Source organism: Mytilus trossulus, chromosome 1, assembly GCF_036588685.1.
Source record: "Mytilus trossulus isolate FHL-02 chromosome 1, PNRI_Mtr1.1.1.hap1, whole genome shotgun sequence".
NCBI classification, from domain to species: Eukaryota; Metazoa; Mollusca; class Bivalvia; order Mytilida; family Mytilidae; genus Mytilus; species Mytilus trossulus.
Window position 1 is genome coordinate 7,396,993 of NC_086373.1, and position 23,744 is coordinate 7,420,736.

The window sequence follows — 23,744 nt, forward strand, 5'->3', positions numbered from 1 at the left end:
TTTTTTTATATTCATATTAACCTACAAATCAGGATAAGTAAAAAAAATCTAGAAAATTGTACATCAATAAGCAGATTCGCTTCTTAGTTTCAAAATAGATGGAAACTTAATTAATAGATAAACTAAAACAGCTGGGGAAAAATGTTGGTCAGTGTGCTTGTTTTTGAGATAAAGGCCATTAAAAATTTTGCGGTTTATATTAACAGTTTTCTCTAGACTTTTCTCTTATTTAACATTGGTCACGATCTTAAAAAAAACAATGACAAAAATGGCTCATTAAAAAAATTAGAGGCACTTTGATGATGGATAAAAACAGAAGATTCCGAAAATCTGACAAATTATCAAAAAAAATAGTAGCAAACTATCTTTTAAAAAGAGACTCAACTTCTAGGAGAAACAAGTCTCTTGAATTCAACTACATCAAGCAGTTTTCGTGTAGTTGACACTTATTCCGTATATAATTGAAGTACGTTATTGTGTATGAAAACGTTTGGGTATTTAGCAAATTGTTTAGAAGTAATCTCCCTTGTGCAGATAGGAAAACAGCTGATTCGACAATCAATGTTGTTATTAGCGACGAAGAAAGTAGTTCATAATTTGTAACGGATGAATATATGATATAAATGAATGTATTAGGTTTTAAAATTGACTATTATTAATTAAGAATATTGTTTAGAATAAAAATATTGCTATTAAATAACCCCTTAAATGAATTTCACATTATAATCGGAACATGAAAATGCACTACTTTACCCGCGTAATATTAGCACGTGTCAGTACATCGGCATGTAAACAACTTGCACATTGTAATTTCGCTATCTAAAAAGTCATCATGTCGAGGGCGGCTGGTACACTGATTACAACAAACAATGCAACCTTTATTCCCCCAAGGTTCATGCCTGGGTAAGCAAACATTCAGATATTCCTTTCTTTTACTGTTTGAGTTTTAAAATACAGTTGAAAGATGATTAACATCCTCATCAAGGCCAAGGGATCAATCTGATTTGTAGTCAGTACAACTTCAGTACAACACCTTTATAGTTTATGATGTGTTTATGTTAAACTATACTGACTCTAATTAAATTGTAATACAGAAGATGGTTAGTCTGCATTTGAAATGCAATATTAAGGCCAAAAATAAAAAAAGAGTTCAGCTGTATTTTTTTTTTATTATAGGGTTGACAAAATTTTATAGCTGTTGTTATGTTACATTTGACGTTATGAGTTTAAATAACAGCCACACTGTATACGTTCTAATCAGATTTTAAGTAAGGATTAGAATTAAGTAAAGGGATATGTGACTTCTAAAGTATAAAAAGAAGGCCACAAATTGGTAGTGTAGAAATTTTAAAATAGTGACAATTGTAGGCGAGGAAAAAATACACTTATTGTCTGCTCTTTGGTCTGGTTGTTGTCTCTTTGACACTTTCCCCACTCGGGGGGGCCACTTCCTATGTAATGACTGGTAGGGATGAGCCGCTGGAATAGGTCACTATTTTATGCTTCATGATATATGAAAAGGGTGAGAAAATCAGATTAAATATATCAATAGGTTGATATTATCACTTGCTGGATTATATCATAAGTATCTGAAACTAATCAAATGTTCGTATTTATTTTTGATGCGGTTAAACCACAGTCGTAAATGCATCAGCTATTTGTCAACCCAATTAAACTCTATTTATACAATGTGGTATTTCCACTGAGGTTAGTTATAGATGCAATAAATCCAATCATTTTGACATTTCCACCTAATTAACATTGAAAAGTTTGTATACATGAAACATTTAAAGAAATTCCATAATATAGTGTCAGCGTCCTTCAAGAGGGAACGGCAAATGTGACTTTTTATCAGTTTTTAAGTAATGTTAATCTCAGTAAAAGTGATACTATGTGAAGTGCTACTACGTTTATCTGACAAAACATATTTTATTGTCTTTTGAAATTGAAAATTCTTCTTAATAAAAGATAAAAAAGGGGCAAATAGAGGAAAGTGTTTAAGGATGTTTCTTGTCATGTTTTGGAGTTGTTGTCAGATTTTCGAAATCCTCTGGTTTTATCCATTTCAATGCCTTACAATAATTTGCCCATGAACCCCCATATTTCTTTTTATAATTGTTTTCCATGTATAATTATAAGCAATTTGTAAAAGTTTTATCAATTTTTATTTATTTTTTGATAGTTTTTCAGAACTTTAACTGGTCAATAATAAAGCTATGAAAAGTCAAGAGAGAACACTTTCCCGCCAAAATTGCAATGGCTAATATCTCAAAAACAAGCACATTGACCACTATTTTTTTTTTGCTTTTTTGCTTCTTCATATAATCCCCTATCAATATATACTAGTTTTATGGAAAGTTATTTATTATGAAACTGAGCAGCAGACTTCCTTAAGATGTAACGAATTCATTGGAAAAGCAAGGTGTGATTATTGTGACTGCGTTGCTTCTAAACAAGAACGTAAAATGAGCGGGACCTAAAAATTTATGCATATACTAATGTACAAGAAGATGAAAAATATCCAAATATGTGTATAGGTCTGTTTTTTGTTCATTAATATATGATAAGGTATATATTTTTGATAAACAAAATATATGAAAAGGGTGGGGTACTTGATGTCTCAGCTGCTCACCCCTACCAACAAAAGTTTGAAGTGGCCCCCCCGAGTTTCCCCATTTATAATTTTATTGTATTGCTATCTGTAGGTCCAAGACCACAATTATTTCGTAGTGCATTTCTTTGAGACAATAAATGCAAATTAAAAAAATTCCACCTGCGCTTTCTCAATAATTTTTTTACAGTGGTTTGTACTACTTTTGGGACAAATTATATCAAAATTAAAAAAAAATTCATTGGCTCTACCTCAAAATATGGACAATTTATGTTATTAAAGGGGGTCTTGGGTCTTGAAATCTTTTGACAGCCTCCCATGTGCTAATTTTTAACCTTTTTCAACAGGACCAAATCACTTCTTTACCTTAAATTTCATTACCCAAATTTTTTGACAGTGTTATTTCATCCCTTGACTTACTATTTGAGGCACAAAAGATGGAAAAATACATTTGGAAGGGGTATATAACAAATTGGCAAGTAAGTTGAAGTAACACACTGTCCACACTAGGGACTAAATTTCTTGGACAACGAAAATCAAGGGACGACAATTGTATTCTCGGACCAACAGCACTAAGATTTCTGAATATAAAAAAAATGTCTAAAGCTACAGTGAATTGTTGAATGATGTGACAGATGCCTAAATAACGATCAGGTCTTTTAACATATTGTTTGACACATAAAATTGGTTGTGTTGGTCAAGCATAACATTATTTTACATGGACATTGTATTTTTGTGGCCATCATATATAAATGGATTATAACCAAAATTAAGAAAGCACTGTTAAATTATTAAATATAATAAATAGTATAAAGAGTTTATGTCTTTGAGATAGAAACCCAAGTCACAGAAATACCCGAAATACTGTTACATTAATGTAATCTGGTCTAGATAATATTTTAGTTTTTGACTCACTGTGTAGATCTATTCTTTTGTTAAGGGTATGTCCAATGATATGACTTTCCATGAATGTTTTAGGATAATAAAAAAGAACAAGAGTTCAGGTTGAATAATCTAAAGTCATTTCTGGTATAGATGAAAAGTTTTTTTGTGTTTGTAAATTTAAAAAAAAATTATACTTTTTTCAACTTATTTATTTAACAATGTAATACAAATGTCTTATTATGGCAAAATTACACAAACAAAGTAAAGTACAATATATATATAACTGGCCCGTAGTCAGGAATTTCCAAAGGGAAAAATCAACTTTAACAGTCACAATTCGAACAGTTCATTTTAACATTGCTTATTTGTTTTCAAGGGGGGTTCGTCCGAGTATGTATGTATGTATGTATAAGTTTAACTAGGGAGGAATTTGTTAGGTTGAGTTGGACATTGAATTCATTGATGTCTTTGACCCAGATGTTAAACATACAGAGTCAAATATACAAAATAAACCTGATATGGTTTCACTCTGATATTGTTTAAACTGTTGTTTTATTTTTACAGGTACCAAGGCCACTGTCCAACAACAAAATATGATTATGGTGAAACATATGGAGAAGCAACATCAAAGCATTTCCAAGATTACCGTTCCAGAGTTTTAAGTGCATCAGCTGACCCTTACTGTCGCGGTGGTGAATTTCCAACATACTACACACACAGACCAGAAACAGTCATTAGCAATAGAGCAAGAAATAGGGACAGATGGCTATTAACACCAAAATATTCATTAACAAATGTAGATTTTGATAGAAAAGAAGAATTAAAATCATATGACAGGGTAAATTTTTTATTGAATACAATGTTATATATTAAAAAAACACAATGGGGTATGATTGCCAATGACACAACTCTCCACAAAAGACCAAAATGACTCAGAAATTAACAACTATAGGTCACATACGGCCTTCAACAACGAGCAAAGCCCATATCTCATACATGTAGTAAACTTTAAATGGCCACAAAATGACAATGTAAAACAATTCAAATGAGAAAACTAACGGCCTTATTTATGATATAAAAGTTATAATTTTCTTAATTTAAAAAAATATGCATTAAAATTCACCATTATACTAAAAATGAATGCAAAAAGATCCATGTAGGTTGTTAAATAACTTTTTTGGGATAACAATTTATCCTCTAAATTAAGTAAGGACAGATCTTTATTAATAATTTAAAAGTATTCGATGTATAAAGTTACAGTTGTAATATCAGAACTGGACAAACATGAATATTACTTTATGGCAAAAAATATTATTTAGCAAATAGCCTTGAAGTTTATCTTTGTTTTTTCAGCTTGCACAGAGACATAGAGAACATTACGTTGACAAATCAGGAACAGTTAAAAGAACTGCACACTTTGATATACCTAGTGATGCTGAAGATCAATTACGTAGAAATGTTAAGTTGTAAGTTATGGGTGTACAATCTGCTTGTCTTTGTTTTATATATGTATGCTTATTAACTGCACAAAGCTTTAGCTTTATATTGATCACATAATAACTTTTAACCAGCATGGTTTCTTTCTTCTTGTGTTTATATTTAATTTCCAATGGGATTCAAAAATATTATTTATCAGTTGATGTATGTGTAAAAAAAATTACAAAACTGTTGGATATGGACTATTACAATGATGAATTATAACAGTTATGAGAAATTTCTATGTATGACTGTCAGATGCTTTCTTTATGATAAATATGTTTTATAATTAAGATCTTTTCAGAAAATGAAAGACACATACATACATACCATATGTATACTAAATGTTTACTCTTATTCAATGCAAAAAATGTTGGTTTATTGGAGTGTGTATCGCCCTACACAACAACTGTATGCTCTAAGTCTGACAGTAATTCAAGTAGTTAAGTGTTGCTAATGTTTTATTAATATATAGTAGTTTGTTATTGTTTTGTTCGCTTAAGTTCTACTTAGTCTTTTTTCTTCGTTGTTGACATTTTTGCTGAGTCTGGTGCAATCATTTGTTAAGTTTTCTAGAGTTTATATGTGTTTTCTATTATGTTTAGCCTAAGTACTAGTAGTCTGTACTTTGTAGCTTTTTCCCACTCTTAAAATCAAATTTGACCAATATGCAAAAATACTGCTAAATTCTCTTTAAATATTACTAATAACAGGATGATTTAGTTTTCTTAACATATTAGACTCTTTTATAATAGGAAAAACTTACTTTTCTTGTAATATTCAAAAAACTGTCTTGTAAAAGAAAAAAAATAATATAATATTCTTGTGCCTGCTTAGATAATAATTTAGCAAAAATCACTTTTAAGTAGAGTAGAGTATTAGGATGATTTGGTAATATATATATATAATCTACATGTACATGTATGCATGTCTAGCTTATAGATGTAGTAGATTAATGTAGAATAGTCAAATGTACACCCATACAATAAATAAAAAAACTTGTTGTAAACATTTTTCATTTAAGTCTGAATTTAAGGATTTAAAAATAGCTATTAAAACATGTATCTTTATAATAAGTGGGAAATAACTTTATATTAGAATGTCAAACAAATTTAGCTTTTTTTTCAAAATATTTCATTTGTGGCACAATTTTAGCATGAGCATTTGAAATGCAATGAACTTTGATTATGAAATCACATTGTGTGTGGCATTGCAGAAGCACTTTTGAAAGAACTTTTAATTTATAAAACACGAAGTGTAATATGTTTTTTGCTAACCATCTGTGTGTTTGAGTTTGCACGCTGATCGTGTGGTGTGTGGTAATGGTCTAAAGAGATGACAGTTATGGTGAGTACAATGGTTATGTCTGACACAGATTTCTTATTCTTCTACTCTATCTTCTTCCATTAAAATAAAATATAGTAACAATCATGTCACAAGTTTGTCTTCAAACTAAACCAGGTGCTCCGCAGTGCACAGCTTTATACGACCATAGAGGTTGACCCCTAAACAGTTGGGGCAAGTATGGACACATTATTCAAGCTTGATACAGCTCTGAATTTGGATTGTGATCAAATTCTTTACATTATATGAGTTTCTGACACTAAATAAAGTCATGATCTTACAAATCTATTATGCAATATTGTGCAATTAAAGATTTCAACTTCAAACTGTAAAAAATTTGGAGTTGAAGAAATTTGGAAAAAAAAATTGAAAACTACTACCACCCCCCTTTTTTTAAAATAAGTCCAAAACCTGACATTTCTTTATACATTATTAGCTCACCTTTCCTAAAAGGAAATGTGAGCTTTTCTCATTACTTGGCGTCCGTCGTCGTCTCTGTCTGTCGACGTTAACAATTTTTCAAACATCTTTTCTGAAACTACTGAATGGATTTGGATGATACTTAGCATGATTGTTCCTTAGATTATCCTGCACAAAGTTTGTGCTTCGATTTTTGATCCGTCAAAAAACATGGCCGCCGTTACTTAAAATAGAACATAGGGGTCAAACAACATTTTTATGCAAATATTTCAAATATCATTAGGATAAGGCTAATTCTGTTAGGTTGAAAGTGTTGAGCATGATAAGAGCTGCCTGTGTGCAGATTTTTGTGAAAATCTGTCCACCTTTTTATGAGTTAATGCCCTTTTTTACATTTTTGGCTATTTTTATGTTATTATTTCAAAAATCTTCTTCTCTGAAACGACTATTCAAAATTAAATGAAACTTGGGAAGATTGTACCTTAGGATATCTTGCAAAAATTTTATGCTTGGATTTTTGATTGGTTGAAAAACTTGTCCGCCGTGACTAAAAATAGAACATAGGGGGCAAAATGCTGTTTTTTGCTATTTTTTCCTGAATCATAGAAAGAAAATGAAGATGAAGGCTACTTTGAAGTTAAACATGTTATCCTGGGTTTAATGGTGTTGATGAAAATTTGTTTTGGGTTGCCATTTTTAAAATAGCTGCCATTTCACGACCAATTTTTACATTTGCTTGGATTTCAATGATATTTGGTTTATGTAGTAAACATGGTATGGTGAGTTGGATGGTGAAATATTTTGATTCTGAATTTTGAGAAAATAAATAATTTGGCCAGCAAGGGGACAATGCCCATTTCTTTCCAGAGGTTCCTAAGAGGCTTTAAAAGGTACTTCCAGGATAGTACATGGCCTTTGTTACTCTGTTTAATTTACAACAAACATTAATTTATTAATTTAGTTAATAAGGCATTGTTTTACAGGTGAGCGATTCAGGCTCTTGAGAGCCTCTTGTTTACAAGTAGTGTAAGGAAAGTAAATCTGCACAAACAAAATATTGTATGTTAACTGTTTATGTTTTACCTCCATTACACTGCTTTTGAATTGTCTTAATTGTTCATTGACCAGAAAAACCTAAGTTTCCCCCTTTTTTTGCTCCTAATTCCAAAACATTTTAAGAACCCCCAAAGTTATAACTAACCATCCCTTATTGGTATGGAAACTTGTGGTATTATTTCAGAGAGATTCATCCACTTAACACAAGTTATTGTTTGAAAACTACAAAAATGCTTATTTTAAACCTCCTTTTTGGCCCCTAAATCCTAAACTGTGAGGACCATAACCCCCAAAATCAATCCAAACTTTCATTTAGTGGTATTGAACCTTCTGGTAAAAATTAATAGAGATCCAATAAGTAAATCTAAAGTTAGTCTGGAAAATCTTGTTTATCCTATTTTTTTGCCCCTAATCTCACCTTTTTTAGCCCCTAATTCCAAAACATTTAGATTCATAACCCCCCAAAGTCATTTATTACCATCCCTTCATGGTATGGAAATGTGTGGTATAATTTCAGAGAGATACATACACTTAAACACAAGTTATTGTTTTAAAACTACAAAAATGCTTATTTTGGGGCCCCCTTTTTGGCCCCAGATTCCTAAACTATTGGGACCATAACCCCCAAAAATTAATCCCAACCTTCTTTTAGTGGTATTAAACCTTCTGGTAAAAATTTAAAGATATCCATTCACTTAATCTAAAGCTATTGTCTTGAAACTGAATGTGTCTTTGGACTACAACGACATGATACCATTATACAATGCAAATTTTTTTTTGGCGGTTGTTTAAAAACTATCTGCTTGAATAATTTCACCAATTATATACATGTCCTGATTTTCAAAGCTAAAGTTATCAAATTGCGGTGTCCATTGATTTTAAAGTATAGATGAAGAATAAATATAAAATATCATCAATTACAATATATCCGAACTAATCTGAGTATATATTATTTTGATACTGAGTCAACCCAATACCATTGTTTTACTTTTGATAACTCATTACTTCCAGCACTTAAAATGAGCACTGCAGAAAACCACAGGAATGTCGACTTATTTTTCAGTGTTTGGTATTGATAATTTCATATCATTCATATCATACATGTATAATTTGTTTTTCATTACATCTATTTTTTTAAGAACTTGATTTGTTCAGAGTTTCACATTATATTGAACAGAAACTGGTCACAAATAAGATGGTATATAGTCTTTACTCTATAAGCACATTTATAAGGTCACCTTTTATAGATGTTCCACAGAAAATGGAAATCCTCAAACAGTTGAGTGCCATATCATTTGTTTATGAAAGAGCATTTCAAACTTTTCTTAAAAATATATCACCTTGATCATTGATGCAATATATGTGAGCTGAAATATTACACTTAAGTAAATTGCTTCTTACATAATTTTATATTTTCTTCATTATTTTCGCAAATTTAATAAAACTGTATAGCTATGAAGCAGACATTGGAATAACACATTAAAACTCATGGTGTGGTCCTTGTATAAAGCATATTCTAAGTTTACTTAATGCATTTATTTTTTAATACTAAATTAATCTTTTTTTTTTATTCCTAACAGTGTTATAATGTCTACCCGACATTCAGATAACATCAATCTGCCATACCTAGATCATGAGGCAAGAAGATCACCTCTTATACGAAGATTTGCTGACAGAAGTTCCCAACGAGACAGAGAAATGAGGGATGTTATTTTTGAAAAGCGATAATAGGATAGACAAATTAGTTATGTTGTTTTGATGTCCACACTTTATGTATTTGCTTCATTTCTATAAAAAAATCCATAAAGAGATTTGAACTGAAGGCAAAAATTAAGAAAAGCAAGAAACATTTCATATTTATCAGCTTTGTAATCTTACTGCAAGCTTCAGTAGTCAAATTTCTATATATGATCATTAATTGATGAAAATTACAATCTGAAAACAGATCCCCAAAAAAGTGTATGCTAACTTGTACATGTAATAAATTATAGAAGAGAAGCCTTTAAATGAAAATTATTTATTGTTTAAAGTATTTGTTTCTTTTGTTTTTTAAAGAATTTACTATTGTTGAAATGTGATAATAATTTTTACTATTTTTTATAAATTATATCTTTACAATGAGTTTACAATTTTTTCATAATATATGTTATACAATCTATCCTATTCATGTTAATGAGAATTTTACAGTTCAACTGGTGGTAGTTCTGAATGTCTCAAAAAGGATAATTTGGAGTAATTGCACATTTTATATACTGTTTATAGTAGATTTGTAATAGTTTTATTGTTCTGCTGTTTTGTTGTTTTGATTTTAAAGGGATATAATTCACTTAAGAAATCTTGTCAAACAAACTTTTCGACTTATAATTTTCGATATTTGACCAAATAATTACTAGAAGAACATTATATAAGATAAGATAAAAAAAAAAATGTGAATAAGCAAAATTGTCAGTCATTTACATTGTGCATAATTCTGTGATAATTACCTGTTATATTATAATAAATTTTAAGTGTCTGTATTCAATTGTATTTTCAATAAACTTCTTTCAATACACAAAAAGAATAACTGGAATAGACAAAAATATTGGACAGTAACAGCAAACCACATAAAACACAAAATACCTTGAAAATATACACCTTAAAACCACAACACATGGTCAAGATAGCCTCACAGAGTATAGCGTTTGGTCGGGGAAACCATTTTATGTACACAAAACTCATGTGCCTTAATATTATACCCCCGCTTTAAAAAAGGGGGGGTATACTGTTTTACCTTTGTCTGTCCTTCCGTCAGTCCGTCCGTCCCATGAATATTTTTCATCGCATTTTTCTCAGGAACTACAATACAAGGATTTCTGAAATTTGGTTTCAGGGTTTATCTAAGTCAGCTATACTGTGTGATGCGTTTTCAGATTGATCATTCGACAACTTCCTGTTTACCGAACACTTGTATGATTTTACACATGATAGCCAAGTTGAAAATTTTCGTAACATTTTTCTCAGGAACTACAATACAAGGATTTCTGAAATTTGGTTTCAGGATTTATATAAGTCAGCTATACCGTGTGATGCGCTCTCAGATTCATCACTCGACAACTTCCTGTTTACCGAACACTTGCATATTTTTACACTATTAATATTATCCACTTGCGGCGCGGGTATCATCAGTGAGCAGTAGCTTGCAGTTTCACTTGTTATCTTAGCCATATTTCATATTATTCCAGAATTCACCCAAAAAAAAGTACTATGGAATATGGATGATGGTTAATACTAGGGATGTCAACTCGGATAATAATTTCAAATCAAGTACTTGTTGTTTCTATTACGTGATACTTGAGTACTTCCTCAGGAATATAAATACAACATGGAAACACAAAAATATGTACTTTACATTCTGGTTTGTTCACTTTTTTGCTCAACATTAATATAGCTCAAAACCAGCATACTGTTTACAAAAAAGAGTGAGGATTAGAGGTTGAACTTTTCACTAAGGGTAACGAGAGGATGCAACAAATTATTTTGTTTGGATCATTTTCTTGTCAACTATTGTTTGAATAATAAAAATTGGTCTTGCAGATGAAAATATTTGCTCTGACGGTAGTGGTGCATGTGACAGAATGGTAAAGCCATTCTATGTTAAGTGCTCGCCTAGGTATAACTCACAAATTACTCGGGCATTTTGAATAACAATTAAGCACAAGCATTGAAAACAAAATGTTTAATTTTGAGTGTTATTTACTAGTATTCAATTTCCCCCTATTTTGGTTGGTTACATAGGGAATCACTAAGTGTTAGAGTAGCAATCACTCTCGTAAGCAGCCAGTGATTCCCCACCTATGGTAATTTCTGGATCCTGTTTCACAACTGAGGTGAATATGTCTGTCTGGCAGGTATCATCTGACCTTTATCTCATTTTCATGGTTCAATAGTCAATGTTAAGTTTTCATAGTTAAGTTTGTCTCTTAGATACTATTAGCAATAAGTCAAATATATTTAATGCATAGATTGACAGTACATGTCATTCTGGCATGGTTTATTGGTCAATGTTAAGTTTTCCTGTTTATGACTGTTTTTTTGAAACTTTATTGAATGATTGTAAGTTGAACATGTATTTATCAAGTTTATATGTTACTTGTAGTAAAGCTTTATATTTAGTATTTTATATACATAAATTCAATGATTAGTAAAGAAGGTGAGACATTTCAGGGAGTGCATTCTTGTCTTGTTCAATTGTTTTTTATTGGTTATTTCTGAGCCTTTGTATAGCAGACAATACAGTATGGCTTTTACTCATTGTTGAAGTCCATACAGTGACCTATAAGTGTTAATCTTCTGTGTCATTTGGTCACTTGTGTAGAGTTGTCTCATTGGCAATCATACCAAATCTTCTTATTTTTATAATTAACTTACCTGAAGATTTGTCTGTTTTCCTACTATCAAGATCACATCTATGTCTAATGATATTTCTATCGTGTCATATATGTTATATTTTAAAAAAGGATATGGTATGATTGTCAATGAGACAACTCTCCTACAGTTAATTTTGTTGCTGTAATATACCTAGTCAAATCAGAGATGCTGCCAAGCACACTATATTTAGTAATGGGAGGAATGGTAGGATGATTGGAGTCAACATAATGTGTCTTGGTATGATAACTTGTCTTCCTGCATTATGTTACTGAGATAATACATTTCCTAAATATGCTTTGTCAAGGGTATAACAAGAATCACTATAAATACTAGGCAGTACATCAGACTGCATCTACCACTAAAATTCCGAAAAAATACAGAAAAACACACAGGGTCCAGATAATCTTACTTGGTAAAAGCACATGTAATATACATTTGTATTATTTAATTGCCACTGAAACCATCTAATAATCAATATGCTTAATTTAGAAATTCTTTGTAGGAAGCTGAACCACAAATTTGATTATTTTCTGCACTGATAAGGGACATAACTCAGGATTTTACAAATGTTAAATGCCCTCTTAATTTTTAACTTGATTTTGCCTTAAAATTTCTAATGAATCACTCAAAGCATGCAATGGTCAATTCTATTATGAAATATACAACAAACAGACTGATATCAAAATATATTTATTCCTATTTCATAATCAATAAATTAATGGTTGAATTTATTTTAGAACAAATCCCTCTAATATAATATATAAAGGTTGTTTTTTTAACCAGTACAAAATGATTTGTGATAAACAAATAAAAAATAACATATATATTTGAAAAGAACTACATTTATCAATAAAATGTTACATCTCAACTTGATGCATCAAGATTTAACCTAGGCAAACGCATTGACGAATATTGAATATAATACAACGCCATATCACTTGCTTGTCTGCTAAAATTAAAATCTACTTGATGTTTAACTTAAAAAATATATAAGCCATTTCAATATGCCACAAAATTTAACAAAGTTAACAGTTTAAAAAAGCATCAAATAAAATCTTCTGACGATTTAACATACAAGAATAACCCTTGTAAAAAGGTGAAACAAAATATGATAATTTAAATGTTTATATATAAAAGAACAATTTTTACGATCCTCTAATTTCTTCACTTTGTAATTTTATTTTACTCTTCAGAGATAAAATTAGTTCTTTTCTATCTTTAGGAAGAGTGGCGAAATATTGTTTTTGGTCTTCAGAATATTTTTCAATGGTTTCTGTTAGATCTCTGTAAGTCCAGTCTTGCCAACAATAATTAAACTTTTCCAAAAGTTCTATTCTCTTTTCACGAGTTGAAATGATATCTATTGGGTTTTCTTGTATGAGACTTGGACATTCAATGTTTTTAAATATAAGAACTCCTCGTAGGGCAAACCAGCCTCCATATTGTGGATGAATACAGACGCCACACATCTTCTGTAACAAAATAAATAGTTGGTTAAAAAATCAATCTAGACAAAAAGCATGCCATGTAAAAGAATAAGACCACTTTCGAGTTTGTCCTTCATGGGAAAAAAATCATTAATAATGCCTGCACCTTTATGACGTCATTTACCAAATATAGGGGATCGCCTGTATCCCTGCACTAATGACTTTCATCAAGTGTCTTAGTGATCGTCATCGTGCAGGATAAACTAGAAATAATGATTATTCTGTAGGTACTTAATTCCCTAATGACAGCAGTGCTGATTGTCAATTATGAGAATTAGATTTCCAGAATTATTTTGTAAAATATAGCATCATAGTTTTCCAACCACTCGCTCAACATGAGAACAGAAGTGACAACAGCCCTACACCCACAAATGATGTTCATTTAAGCTTTTGACGGAAATGCATCGAACTCGAGAGTTGTCTACAATTCCCTGTAATGAATATACACTATTGTCACATGACATTGCACAACCAATTGAATTCTCAAGTATAAATAGAAGGTAGGATATAAAAGAATAACTACCTTTTTTGTGTCCCAAGGATCTTCAGAAACATCTGATCTTTGATAAAAATAAGCCGCCCCAGAGACATGGGCTACAGTCTGCACCAAAACTTTGGGTCTGTGGTTTGGATGAAGCTCATAGTCGTGTATTGATTCTATGTCGAAATTGGGAAATTTCTGTAAAAGAAAATAAAACAAATATAATTTAAATATGATAAATATACATGTTAAGTTATAAAATAAACATAGTGATTTAACATACATGTATAATTTATTGACATAAAATTGAATTGAATTTAATTGATATTGCTTGTAGCATGCCTAGAATAACCTTTAAAATGTTGAATGAGGTCTTACAATGAGAGCCACAAATAACTAAATTAATAATAATATTTTTTTGTGAGCTTTTTTCTTTCTGTCTCATCAATGTTCATCCATTACAGAACGAAACTATTTTTTCTTTGTACAAATTGCTAAATTGTTTAAAAAATGTATTTAGAGATGCAGATGTTAAACAGTTTGCCAAATGTTTCAACTGAAATCTTTGATACTATAACAGTTTATATCAATGACAGAAGGGGACACATATAATTATAAACCAGAGACATAGATATTTAGCAGACTGTATCAACTTTTTTACAGTGCAAATTTTAAAACTAAAGGTATACAAAGACAGTAGAACAACAAGAACAACCCCAACATTATATGTACACAAACTTAAGATTTTTGACAACTGGTAATATATTTGCAGTGATCATGGATTTTATTCATGCTGATTGTTCATATTGTTGTAATGCAACATTTATAGAGTATAATGTAAATATCACTCACCTGTTTAATCTGTTGGAAATAATGAGCCACACACTGATCTAATGGATCTTTGACACCAGTACATTCTTGTCTGCTGATAAATGGTAAGAAAGCATTCTCAAACATAGAAGGGGTACTAATGATCAAATATCCAATTGTATCATAGGTCTCTGGCAGTATAAATCTTTTATCCACTTTATCATTATACCATCCAATCTGAAAATATAGTAAACAAAGAGACTATGTCACATTCTGAGACAAAGGCAATATAAAGTACCAAACACATATTTTTCTTAGTGTTAGTGATTACCTTGAGAAATTCTATTGAATGTTGCAATGTCAGAAAAAAACAACCAAGCTTTGATCTATAATTTTTAACTTTTTACAAATTGTGATTTTGGATGTTGAGCTGACTCTATAGGCACTCATTATATCCACACCTCTAAGTAATCTTATTTATATCAAGTTACTTTTTATCCATCTGCAAAAAATTTTGGGGTCGTATACTGGTATCACATCGTTGTCAGCGCAATCTTTGGCAGCATTGTTCGAAAACTGATGGTTTCTTGATAATAACTTTAGTACTAGTATAAGGAAACAGAAAAAAATTTAGCAATGTTTATAACCACAATAGGAAGGTTGGGATTGATTTTGGGGGTTATGGTCCCATTGGTTTAGGAATTAGGGGCCCATAAGGGTCCAAAATATACATTTATCTAGTTTCAGGACAATAAGTTGTGTATAAGCATTTCAATTACTCTGAAATTGTACCACAATGTTCATACCATTAAGTAGAAGGTTGGTTTTTATTTTAAGGGGTATGGGGCAAACAGTCTAGGAATTAAGGGCCCAAAAGGGGCCAAAAACAAGCCTTTTTTTAAAGTTTCAGGACAATAACCTATTTTTAACTCTGACATTGTACCACAAGTTTCCATATAATGAAGGGAAGGCTAAGTGTAAGTTTGAGGTTAATATCCCTGAACGACAGAACATTGAGGAAAAAGAGGCCAAAAAGAAGCATTTTTCTAGTTTACAGACAATATCTTGTGTTTAAGTGTATGGATCTCTATGAAATTATACTACAAGGTTTCTTACTACAAAGAAAAGGCTCGAATTGAGTTTTTGGGTACATGCTGCAAGGGGGGTTTCAAGAAGTGAAGGGACAAAAAAGGGGCCTTTTGCAGTTTTCATTCAATTACTTGTGTTTAAGAGTATAAATCTCTCTGAAATTATACAATTTTCTATACTACAATGGGATGGTTATAGGGGGTTATGAATTAAATCATTAAGCAATTAGGGGCAAAAAGGGGGGGGGGGGGGGGTGACAGGGGTTTTTCTAGTTAAAGGACAATTCAGCCAATTTAAAAGCAGTTTATATGTAAGGGAGGTAATACAATTCCAATTAAAATTTAAAGAATACTGCAGTATATGTTAAATTACTTGATTACCTCCCTTACACTGCCTGAAAATTATGTTAAGGGAAGTGACAATTGTCTTGAGATGTGTAGTTGTAAATTTTAAGTTACTGTTAATTAATATTGATTTTAATCATGACTGAAAGTAATTTTATATTTTAATACATTATAATGTATTTAAATGAGTAATTATTGTTGCCAACTTAAATTAGAAACTTGAATTGAGATTATTTTTGGAATAAGGGATTGGGGAGGTGAAAAAAATTGGGAGGGTGGGGGTTAAATTTTTCTCATTTCAGATTTCAGAAATGAAAAAGAATTTTCTTCAATTTTTTTTTTTGAGGGGATTTACATTCAACAGCATAGTGCATGTAGTGTATTGCTCAAAAGCAAAAAGTTCTTTATACCACATTCATTCTGTGTCAGAAACCTTTGCTGTGTCAACTATTTAATTACAATCCAAATTCAGAGCTGTATCAAGCTTGAATGTTGCATCCATACCTGCCCCAACTTTACAGGGTCCAACCTCTGCGGTTGTATAGAGATGCACCCTGCGGAGCATCTGGTATAACTCAGTTTTAGTCAGAATGTATTAAAGTGGATCATTGGTTTATTTAGAAAAAATCTGTATTTTTTTTTACATAGAATAAATGTTAAACCATCTACTATACATCAGGTTTTAAAAAAAAAATCTGTGTTGCTCCATAAGGTTTTTCTGAAGTCTTAACTAAATGGAAATTCAAACAATAACGTGACATGTTCACTAATGCAGATCTCTGGGATATACTTTCACCCTTAGAGTACAAATTAAGTGAGAAGGTACATCAAATTAGATGTTATGCTTATACAAGACATAAAATATTTAAATACAGAAAGTGGTAACTTTAAAGTAACTTTAAACTCATTATAGAAATCTAGAGTTATCTCCCATGGTCATTCAGATTTTTTTTTAAATACATTTGTGCAAAAGTAAGAATGTCAAATTTTATTCTGATTATAAAGTGTTTGGTTGTATTCCTATAACTTATATGTTTATTCTATTCATGGAAGTATATGTTATAAAAGAAATCAGTCTATTTACAGGCCTTTAATTATACATAACTTAATGTTTAGAAAGTATTGGTATTTATTGAAGATCTTGCAAAGTTCCCAAAAATGTATGAGAAGTTTGTTTAGATCTGACCTAAAAATGTTTCAGAAATTTTTTACTTTAAAAAAGAACTCTTTAAATTTCAGGCCTGGATTATATTAAAATTTAAGATACTAGCATACATTTAATGAATTTATTGAAGAAACAGGAGCGATGAGTATTTAAACCTTGCAAAGATAATATGAATTTGACAAATTTACTTATTCAACATGTTCAAGTACTAGTACATGTATTAGACAAACTAAAGATTGACAAAGTGACATACAGAGTGTGGCCATAAGTATTCGTCACTTGAGATTTTTCACTATATATTGTATAGAGCATAGGATCAGATTCCCCTAAAAAAATATTTTGGGGTAATTTTTGGTTTGAATTTAAGCAACTTGGTTCCAATAGAGGCAAAATTGTCACAGGTTTATTTGTTTATTTGGTTATATTTTTTTGTGGATCATTTTCATTTTTTCACAAAATAAACACAAATATTTTTTTTTTGTTCAGAAATTCGCTATATATTCAACCAAATTAAATTACTAAAAAATAGTGTATGTGTTCACATATAGAGAGAAAAGAAAAACACCTGAAGATAAAACTATTACCAAATAAACAAACATTCTTTAGCCAATAATACGTCTTTAAAGGCCTTGTTGTTCAAAATCCAACCATAAATGGGATCATTAAATGCCCTCAAAATATTTTTTTGGAAAAAAATGTTTTTATATGAATATATAGCAAAAATATGCAGGTACTGTATCTTATATAACAAATACAAATACAAATATTTTATTGGCACAAACACAATTACAATAATTGGCAAAGGCCCATATTACAGTGCATTACAACAATGAATACAGCATACATTTACTAGTATTTAAATATGTTATAAATGAGAAGCTAAAATCTCGTTTCTATACATCAGACATTTATGTATATAAGAACTAGTCACTTTCAGGACTTTTAAAGAATTACTATTAATACAACTATTAATATTTAGCTGATTTTCACTACAACATGTAGGAAGTATATTTAATATCTTATTTTTAAAGTTAAATCTATAGTTTGAAAAAAATTCACATTTCAGTAAAAAGTGATTTTCATCTTCTACCTCACCTGATTTACATACATTACAAACTCGTTCGTCGGTGGCTAAACCTAGATATCGCCCCTTTTCAATAGCAAGATTGTGTGCACTCAATCTAATTTTACACAGAGATGACCTTTCTAATCTATTACTTAGAACATCAACATAAGAACTACGCTGCTTTGAATTATGAAATTGTTGGTAAAATTTTAGTTTTGATGAATCATGAATTTTTGATGATTGATCCTGTGTGCACTGATCAATCACTCGTTGTTAACAGACACTTGTATAATATGCAAAAACACTAGGAGCTATTATTTTTAAATGGGAAATTCATCACGTTCTTAAGAAAAACAATTCCTGATAGTTGATTTTAATTTTCAAACGATCAGTTTCTATGAAAATTATTCTATGAAAGTATTTAAAATGCTGTATATTTTTTGTATATAATTTTGGTACGTGGCATTACCTTGAAGGGTTTAACTTCGAATCCTGTGCATTCAAGTTCTTTTGAAATAGATCTTGTTAATATATTCAGCTCAGAAATGTCCATGATTTTGTTTTTACCGGTCATACTACTTTAACTGAGATTGTCAGTTTAATTTTTAAGACTGACAGCAGGAAATCCTGAACAAGATTATTTGGTAATAGACTGGATTAAATGTCGTAAATCTAACTAATACCAACATAACAATATAGACAACGACGGTCAGTGATTGTTTGTAAATCTTTCTTTTTTTTGCACAGTAAGCGAAACTACATTTATGTCTGATCTGTTTATAGACTGAATAAAATACCCCTTGCCCCCTCCCATTTTTTTTTAAATCATAAAAAAATATTAATAATAAAAAAATGTTATGTTAATTGGAAGAAAAAGTCCGTTTATACACTTAAATGTCTCGCCTACTTTACTAATCATTGATGATCATTGATATAATGTGATATTCCTAAATATGAAGCTTTATTACAACTGTCACATAAACTTAACATTAACCAAGAAAACTAAACATTGACTAATGAACCATGAAAATAAGGTGAAGGTCAGATGAACCATGCCAGGCGGGAATGTACAGCTAACAATTCTTTCATACAACAAATAGAGTTGACCTATTGCTTAAAATTTAAGTAAAACAGACCAAAAACACTAACACTTAACACTGAGCAATGAACCGTGAAAATGAGGCAAAAGTCAAATAAAACACGCGGTACTGACATATAGATCATAAAATATTTCCATACACCAAATATATAATCAAGAAAGGAAATGGGGAATGTGTCAAAGAGACAAGAACCCGACCACAGAGCAGACAACAGCCGAAGGCCACCCATGGGTATTCAATGTAGCGAGAATTCCCGCAACCGTACGTAGGTATAGTTGACCTATTGCATATAGTATTAGAAAAAATACCAAAACTCAAATCCTTACTTTGACCACTGAAGCATGAAAATGAGGTCACGGTCAGATGACACCTAACAGTACGTCCATAAACCAAATTTAGTAAACCTATTGCATACAGTATAAGAAAAACAGATCAAAACACTAAAACTTAAATATAACCACTGAACCATGAAAATGAGGTCAAGGTCAGATGACACCTGACAGTTAGACATGTACAAAACTTCAGAGGCGGATTTAGGGGGGGGCCCGGGCCCCCCCCCCTTTTTGGAAAAAAATTTGGTTGCTTATATAGGGAATCACTGTTCAAAGCGTGACTGGAGCGGGCCCCCACTTATGAAAAATCCTGGATCCGCCACTGAACTTAACCTTGTTCACTGATCTATGCAATGAGGTCGAGGTCAAGTGAAAACTGTCTGACGGACATGAGAACCTTGCAAGGTACGCACTTACCAAATATAATTATCCTATTACTTATAATAAGAGAGAATTTAACATTACAAAAAATCTAAAGCTGACAGAAACTTCGCAACATGAGGCATCCATATACAAAGTAGAAAGCATCCAGGTCTTCCACCTTCTAAAATATAAAGCTTTAAAGAAGTTAGCTTACGCCGCCGCAGTAGCTGTAGCCGCCGCCGCTGATTCCTATGTCGACCTTTCTGCAACAACAGTTACAGGCTCGACAATACGGAAAAAGAGTAAATACATTATTTCAAAATTTCCTTCTGGATACTATCTTATAACCACAAACAAGATTCTGTCCAAGTTTGGTAGAGTTCCAGGATAGTTTAAAGAAAGTTATTAAAATTTCAAAAACATTTTCGGCTCTCCATTTGCGAGAATGGTTTTGAAGAAACGATGATCGATAGTCCGTCGGAAGGGGACAATAAATGGCTGACCCGTATTAACAGAGCCACATATCTTGCACGTAAAAGACACCCTTGTAGATTTCGAAAAAGAGCAGGCTAATGCTGCTACAAGGCAGCACTCGCACCCGCAAAGTGGAAAGGGATAAATATAAGTTGCAATAACTTGTTTCCCAATCCACTATGAATAATATGTTTAAACTAATAACTTTAGCCACAAAGTGAATCTAGTGTTAACTGGCAGAAAACATCAGTCCATTTAATATTAGTAAAATACCTATTGATAGAAACAGATTAAAGTCATAAGAAATCTCAAATTAAAAAAAATTATGCAAATGTTTTTTATAACTAAATGGATAGTTTTCATTATACAACTTATGTACATATACTTTTTTCTGAGGAAAATTCTTTAATTTGTCCACATTTAGGAGAAGTTTACTTATATTTAATTGCTTGCTTGCTAAACAAATATCTGATTATACACGTTAAACACGTCCTCAATACCCATGCTTTTTGTGATTTGTTTACTATAAGGTAACAATCGGTAAAACTCGGCTTCAAAACACGGCATTTAATGAGCAGCCATATTTGTTAAATCATAACAAACAGAGAGAAAAAAAAATTGACGATTATATGATATATTTGTGAAAATAATGATAAAATCGTGCACAGAGGACTAAGTTTATGATGTATACATGCATTGGTTCAAGAATTGGACAAACATTATTTTTCACCACTCACTCGTTTCATATGACTTTAAAAAAAAATTATATCTGGATACTATTTTATGAATTAGACCGTTGGTTTCCCCGTTTGAATGGTTTTACACTAGTAATGTTGGGGCCATTTATAGCTTGTTGTTCGGTGTGAGCCAAGGCTCCGTGTTGAAGGCCGTACATTGACATATAATGGTTTACTTTTTTTTTAAATTGTTATTTGGATGGAGAGTTTTCTCATTGGCACTCACACCACATCTTCCTATTTGTGGACGCCACAGCCGCCGACGACGACGACGGAATTTTGGATCGCTGTCTCGCTTTTGTGCTAAAAATCGCACTGGCTCGACAAAAATGGAGATACATTTTTTATAATGAGTATATTATGAGTTATTTCAAATGATTTTGTTTGCTATTTCGTCGACTAGATTTTGTGTATAGTGATGGGTGCAAAATGAAATATTGGTTTGAAGTCTCTTATTTCATATGGAACGTTACTTTAATATGTACACGTTTGCATAAAGTTAAATTTGATATCCACTCTAAAATGGAACTATGGACGATAGGAGCAGTCTCAATACTTCAACATGTCACTTTACATCCTATCCTTAATGGTAATATTTGTCCTTCAAGTCTATTGTTTAAATAAGTAAAATAACTAAACACAGGTTATATTTATACTAAAGTTCTGTAGCATATACAAATCGGTCAGTCCGTTCATGTCCAAAACAAATGGTTTCCTGATGATAACCAGAGAACCTCTTGCTTGATTGAAAAAAAATAAAGATTATATAAGAAAGGGGATCAAACTTATTGATGTAGAGTAAAATTTACCTGAGCAACAGGATCTGCGTACCCTTCTGGAATACCTGTAACCAACCCCTGTTTTAGGAGGGGTTCGTTTTGCTCAGTCTTTGTTTAGTTTTCTTTTTTTATGTTTTGCTTACTTTAATTTTTCTTTTGCTCGTGTTTTTCTTATACCATAGAATTGTAAGTTTTTCGTCGATTTAATAATTGTTTTCCCAGGAACATATACATAGTGATATACTGTTCCAAGGTTTTCCAGTTTCTCGTTTGGCTTGGAATGAAGCTTTTACAGATGGGAGATATAAGAAAACAGCAACAGCCTCCCGTTTTTTGGGTCAATGTCAAAGGTCAAGGTGACTTGTAAAACAGATTTTTGTTTTGCTTCTGTGCTGTTGAATATAAATCCCCTCCAAAAAAATAATTGAATAAAAAATTCTGTTTGATTTCTGAAATCTGAAATGAGAAAAATAATAAGGGAGGTAATCAAGTATTCAAAAATATATATGACAGAATTCTTTAAATTGTTTATTGGATTACCTCCCTTACACTGCTTAAATTGTCTTTTAACCAGAAAAAAACCCTTGTTTTCCCTCCTTTTTAGCCCCTAATTGGTTTATGATTTGAGCCATAACCCCATAGCCATCCCTTTGTAGTATGGAAACTTGTGGTATAATTTCAGAGAGATTTATTCACTTCAACACAAGTTATTGACTGAAAACTACAAAAAATGCTTTTTTGGTCCCCCCTTTTGACCCCTTACTTATTGACCCCCCTTTTAGAACCAAAACTCAATTCCAGCCTTTCCTTTGTAGTAAGAAAGCTTGTAGTATAATTTCAGAGAGATCCATACACTTAAACACAAGCTATTGTCTGTAAACTTGAAAAATACCTCTTTTTAGGCCCCTTATTCCTAAATGTTCAGGGATATTAACTCCACACTGAATCCAAGCCTTCCCTTCGTTTTATTGAATCTTGTGGTACAATGTCAGAGAGATCCATATAGTTATACATAAGTTATTAGCCCAAAACTATAAAAAAATATTTTTTGGCCCTTAATTCCTAGGCTGTTTGCCCCATAACCCTTAACCTTCTACTTAATGATATAAACATTATGGTGCAATATCAGAGCAATTGAAATACTTTTATACAACTTATTGTCCTGCGGCTAGATAAATACTTGTTTTGGGCCTATAATTTCTAAATTGTTGGGACCATAACCCCCAAAATCAATTCCAACCCTTCTTTTGTGGTTATAAACATTGTGTTAAAATTTTATTGATTTCTATTTACTTGTACTAAATTCATTATCCTGAAA

At 31.3% G+C, this 23,744-nt stretch overlaps 2 protein-coding genes across 2 annotated transcripts; one reads left to right on the forward strand and one right to left on the reverse strand.

Moving 5' to 3' along the window:
- Nucleotides 1-743: 743 nt before the first annotated feature.
- On the forward strand, nucleotides 744-10,308 carry LOC134713897 (ciliary microtubule inner protein 2C-like). The gene is made up of 4 exons (XM_063575179.1): nucleotides 744-903; nucleotides 4,061-4,334; nucleotides 4,850-4,962; nucleotides 9,373-10,308. Exons 1-4 carry the CDS (start codon nucleotides 833-835, stop codon nucleotides 9,518-9,520), a joined length of 606 nt encoding a protein of 201 aa, XP_063431249.1. The 5' UTR covers nucleotides 744-832; the 3' UTR covers nucleotides 9,521-10,308.
- A 2,568-nt stretch (nucleotides 10,309-12,876) lies between these two features.
- Nucleotides 12,877-19,307, reverse strand: LOC134713907 (cyanocobalamin reductase / alkylcobalamin dealkylase-like). The gene is made up of 4 exons (XM_063575190.1): nucleotides 19,111-19,307; nucleotides 15,020-15,214; nucleotides 14,210-14,365; nucleotides 12,877-13,671 (listed from the first exon to the last, which is right to left on the reverse strand). Exons 1-4 carry the CDS (start codon nucleotides 19,213-19,215, stop codon nucleotides 13,345-13,347), a joined length of 783 nt encoding a protein of 260 aa, XP_063431260.1. The 5' UTR covers nucleotides 19,216-19,307; the 3' UTR covers nucleotides 12,877-13,344.
- Nucleotides 19,308-23,744: the final 4,437 nt, after the last annotated feature.

What these genes read in the sequence shown, in the direction of transcription:
- LOC134713897 (XM_063575179.1), top strand. Translation starts at nt 833, where the DNA reads ATGTCGAGGGCGGCTGGTACACTGATTACAACAAACAATGCAACCTTT. An exon ending in CCCCCAAGGTTCATGCCTGG is followed by an intron (nt 904 to 4,060) that starts GTAAGCAAACAT and finishes TTATTTTTACAG; the next exon opens with GTACCAAGGCCACTGTCCAA. An exon ending in TTACGTAGAAATGTTAAGTT is followed by an intron (nt 4,963 to 9,372) that starts GTAAGTTATGGG and finishes TATTCCTAACAG; the next exon opens with TGTTATAATGTCTACCCGAC.
- LOC134713907 (XM_063575190.1), bottom strand. Translation starts at nt 19,215, where the DNA reads ATGACCGGTAAAAACAAAATCATGGACATTTCTGAGCTGAATATATTA. An exon ending in TCGAAGTTAAACCCTTCAAG is followed by an intron (nt 15,215 to 19,110) that starts GTAATGCCACGT and finishes CTATATTTTCAG; the next exon opens with ATTGGATGGTATAATGATAA. An exon ending in ATTTCCAACAGATTAAACAG is followed by an intron (nt 14,366 to 15,019) that starts GTGAGTGATATT and finishes TTTCTTTTACAG; the next exon opens with AAATTTCCCAATTTCGACAT.